Here is a 4778-nt window from a genome sequence, read left to right as displayed (position 1 = left end):
AGACTCAGGGTCTGGGGCAGTGGGGCCTCCGGAGGAAACACCTTTGACAAATTTCCAAGAACTTTCCAGGAAAAGGAGGCGGGGCCCCGAGCGCCGACCTATCGTAGCGCAGGGGGCGGAGTCGAGTGACGGAGGCTGACGCGCTTTGCGGGCTTGAACTTGACCCGGAGACGAGCTGGGAAAGACCCGCTTTGGAGGAGGCCGGGGCGCGGCCGCGCCGACCGACCCGAGCCGCCCTCCTTCATGCGCTTCCCTTCGCTGGGGACAGGCGCCTTGTTTCTTTGTAGATGGCAGCGCGTGGGCGGGGTCCCAGGCCTCCTAGGCCGTCCGCCTGGTGTGCAAGCGCCTCTTGGACGCCGGACTCTGTGTGTAGGGTGGTGTGGGGAGGTGAGTGGCACGGGGTGGGGTTGGAGAGGGATATGGGGGCGGGGGGGCTGGGGAGAGGAAGGGTGCGGAGCGGGGCCCCAGATCCAAGCAGGTCCGCAGGGGTCAAGTCTGTGGCTGTCATAGCCGAACGGATCCGGGCAAGAACGTTCTCTGGGAAAGTCCAGGGAGAAGGAACGCAGCCGAGCCTTTGGCACCTGCAAGGCCATCCAGTCCCCGCCCATGCTGGCCTCTGGCCCGCCCGCCAGCCAATCAGGGAAGAAGTGACGACCCACCTGGGGAGGCAGGCAGGGATGGCCAGCCCCCAGCCGACCACACAGGGCAGCCCGCTTGTGTCTCTGGGCGGGCGGGTCTCCAAAAGTGCGGAAGTGGGACCTGGAGCTGCACACATCGGAGTTTAACCGAGGGAGGGGGATAAAGGTAGAGGGACGGAGCAGGACACCTGATTCCGATTCCATCCACATGGAGCTAAGTTTGATCCCCAGCAGCTGGTAGTGCCCCCATTTTGCAGACCAGAAGACCGAGCCCCAGGGAACACAATGCCTGGCTCGGCCGTAGCAGGGTGGGAGTTTGATCCCAGCTCTGAATCCTGAGCTCACACGCCTACCTGTGACCTTCTCCACCTTTTCCCAGTTTGCTGGACTCACCAAGGAGCCTTTTGAAAGACCATAGGGGCTGTGCACACCTCCTCCAAGCCCTTAGGCCAGAAGGAGGGTGAGAGAATTGGAGAAGTGGCAGGGTCCACCCCCCACCCCCCGACCCCTCCGTCCAGTGTATGCCCCAGGTTCCCGGGAGAGAAGAGGAGCTCAGGTCACCCACTTCGATGCTGGGGCACCTGGAGAGCCAGCAGGGGGCCCCTGGGTAAGATAGTCCTTCAATGGGAACCGTCTACTATAAAGACAAAGGGATGTCCCAGCTGCTAAGCAGCAGAGCTAGGACTTGAAGCTCGGTTTCTACGGGGGCCAATCCCAAGCTCTCCACCCTGAGGCTCTATCCTTTCTCTCTCCAGTGGTTCTCAACCTGTGGGTCGCGACCCCTTTGGCGGTCAAACGACCCTTTCACAGGGGTCGCCTCAGACCATCCTGCATATCAGATATTTACATGACGATTCATAACAGCAGTAACATTCCAGTTATGAAGTAGCAACGAAAATAATTTTATGGTTGGGTCACAACATGAGGAACTGTATTTAAAGGGCCAGAAGGTTGAGAACCACTGCAACTGGACCTACTTTACTGAACGCTTACTACGTGCCAGGCACTCACAGTCATTTCCACCTCATCTCGTTGTCTAACTACTACATGTTGTCCTCTTTTTTAAAAAAAATGTATTTTACTGATTTTTTACAGAGAAGAAGGACAGAGAGTTAGAAACATCGATGAGAGAGATCCATCAGCTGCCTCCTGCACGCCTCCTACTGGGGATGTGCCCGAAACCAAGACACATGCCCTTGACCGGAATCGAACCCGGGACCCTTGAGTCCGCAGACCGACGCTCTATCCACTGAGCCAAACCGGTTCGGCAAAAACAGGCACAGAGGGTTACCATTCGCCCTGGATCTCACAGCTAGCAGGTGGCGCCCAGGGTCCTGCCCCTCCCCACTTCCTCTCTCGGTGCCGGAAAGCGCCCCCTACAGAATCAGTGAGAGTGCAGACTGTGTGTAAGCTAAAGGTTTGCCCTCCCGCCAGCCTTTGCACATTTGACAGCGAGACGCACCTCACCCGGTGCTGTGCACAGTGTGTGCCCTGCGTGCCCCGGTGCCTGCCTGCCCCAGGTGCCCTGGGTCCCTCTGGCCACCTCATTACCACCTCTCCTGGCCTGGCAGCTCCTGGAGGTCCCTACGGACTGCTGGTCCCACACTGCCACCCACTGGCCATTCCTCCCCTGGTTTCACTTGCAAATCCATACACAGATTGTCCCTTGGAGGGGACCCCCTCCCCAACCCCCAGGGATGGGCCTCGCTCCAGGATCTCCCTGCCCCTCCCCACCCAGAGCGGTCACCAGATAGGTCACAACAGTGCACAGCAGTGCCTTCCTCAAAGTCGGGCTCGTTTGGTCTCTGTATTCTCACTAGGTACAGTCTCTCCTCTGCTGAAGGACCGACCACATGTGTAGTGTGTGTGTGTGTGTGTGTGTGTACTGAGCTCTCCCGGGCACTCACTGGGCCCTGGTCACTGTAGGCTATTCCAAAGGCCTTAGTCCCATCCCCTGAGACATGCAGGTATCACGAGGTCCGTGTGGCAGAGTCTGCCCCCATGAGCCCACTCCTGCCCCAGCCCGGCCGTCCCCAATACTGAGTCCTCCCCTGTGTGCAGGTGGCTGTGGCAGACAGCTGCTGGAACAGGAGCAGCGAGAGGAGAAACTGTGTGTTCTGACTCCTGGGTTGTGGAGAGCAGCTCCAGCGTTTGGACAGGTTCAAGCCTGGAACTAATGAGAGGGCACGTTCCTCTCGTGGCAAAACCACGTGCAAGTCCAAAGGCTACAGTTGTAAGCTTGACCTTATGGTCCGAACCTGTGGCCCCACGTGGCTGAGTGATATAGGCTGCGGGAGGTGCAAGTAAACAAAGCTTATCAGGTGCATGTAGTTGAGTAGATTGATTCGAAAACTGCGAGAACATTGTAAACATCTTGACCACACCCTTACTTTGCCTCCTGGAATCTGGCTATAAAATAAAGACTTGGCTTGCAGGCTGTGGCACTGTCTCTCCATCCGAGAGGAGCATCTCACCCAGCCCCAGCTTTATTCTCTTGTCTGTTTTCTTTAATCCTTCACCGCCCCCCTCAGGTTCACCCATGGCTGTGCCGGCTCGGCACACGGGGTTAAGTGCAAACATCTGTCTGTGTGGGACCCAAGTGGGGAGTGTGTGCTGTGTGAGCACTGGCATTGGTTATGGAGACTGCAGGGGAGAGGCACAGCCACGGCTGACTTTGGACATTTCTGCGTAGTTTGAATTTATTATAATAAGCAAGTATTACTTATGGAATTTAAAAGTTTAGCCCTAGCTGGTTTGGCTCAGTGGATAGAGCATCGGCCTGTGGACTGAAGGGTCCCAGGTTCTATTCCAGTCAAGGGCACATGCCTGGGTTGTGGGCTTGACCCCCAGTAGGGGGCGTGCAGGAGGCAGCCGATCAATGGTTCTTTCTCATCATTGATGTTTCTATCTTTCCCTCTCCCTTCCTCTCTGAAATCAATAAAAATAAAAACATTTAAAAGTTTAATGAAAAGGACACCAGTTTAAGAAAAATTATAAAAATGTTAGAGGAATTGTAATCTAATGAACTCCATTTTTATTTTAAAATATATTGTTATTGATTTCATAGAGGAAGGGAGAGGGAGAGAGAGAGAGAGAGTAACATCAATGATGAGAGAGAATCATGGATCGGCTGCCTCCTGCGCGCCACACACTGGGCATTGAGCCTGAAACCCGGGCATTTGCCCTGACTGGAAATCAAACTGTGACCTCCTGGTTCATAGGTCGATGCTCAACCCCTGAGCCACGCCGGCCGGGTATTAACTCCATTTGTAGAAAACAGGTTATCTCAGAGCATGCACTGAGATGCCCTGGGCTGGGAAGAGGACCCAGCCCCACCCTCAGCTGCCAGGTCCTTTGCATGTGAGTGGGACTCTGCTCAGCTTCGGGTTCACCCGGCCCAAACCAGAGGGAGGGTCCTTCTCCAGTTTCCAAGCAATGGAAGCTTCCAGATCTCAGGCTTCCTCCAAGGCTCTGAGAGCTCAGATCAGATTCTCAGACGGGGCTCAGGGACAGAGGTCCTGGGTCCAGCTGAGCATAAATGTGTGTGAGAGTGTGTGTTCTGTGTTTGTGCATGCTGGTGTGTCTGTGTGCATGTGTACACATGTGTGGACATGTGTGTATATGTGAGCTGTGTGAGAGTGTGTTTGTACATGTGGATGTGGGAGGGGTCAGGGAGTCACACAAGAGGAGAGCCTAGTTTGAGGGTAAGAGCTGGGCCCTGGAGCTGTTCTTTGGGGTTGGGATGGGGGCTCCTGACCTCTGGCAGGCTGCTTGGCCTCTCAGGGTTTCTCTGTCTGTGTGTCTGCCGCGTAGACTGTGTGCGGTGGGTACAGCCCTCGCTTTTCCAGTCCAGTGAGATGATTGGGTGCCCAGGTAGAGCACCCACCCAGCGTCTGCCCGGGAAGAACGGTTCAGCAGGTCAGTTGAGGCGGTCATCAGGCCTCCTGTTTCAGGGAACCCTGCTGGTGTGAAGGTCACCTTAGGAGGCTCCGTCAGCCTCAAAGGGCCTTCAGTTCAATGTCTGCACACAGCGGGTCCCCGCTCACCAGGAGCTGCTGCTCTGAAGAGCCTGGACCCGAAGCCCAGGCTTCCACGTGCGTCTGTGTGTTGAGGCATTGGGGGGGGGGCGCGCGCGGGGGG

The 4778-nt window shown here is 56.2% G+C and overlaps 1 protein-coding gene across 1 annotated transcript in view; it reads left to right on the top strand.

The window, feature by feature from the left end:
* The first annotated feature begins 2599 nt into the window (after window positions 1–2599).
* Window positions 2600–4778, top strand: part of MAPKAPK3 (mitogen-activated protein kinase-activated protein kinase 3) — a 28144-nt gene continuing 25965 nt past the window's right edge. The window contains exon 1 of the mRNA XM_014529728.1: window positions 2600–2605. Within this exon, the coding sequence (XP_014385214.1) occupies window positions 2600–2605 (6 nt within the window). The remainder of the gene's footprint in view (window positions 2606–4778) is intronic.

The sequence above is a fragment of the Myotis brandtii genome, unplaced genomic scaffold, assembly GCF_000412655.1.
Source record: "Myotis brandtii unplaced genomic scaffold, ASM41265v1 scaffold693, whole genome shotgun sequence".
In the NCBI taxonomy this organism is placed as follows: Eukaryota; Metazoa; Chordata; class Mammalia; order Chiroptera; family Vespertilionidae; genus Myotis; species Myotis brandtii.
The sequence above is the reverse complement of the archived record's forward strand: the minus strand, read 5'-3'. Positions and strand labels throughout refer to the sequence as shown.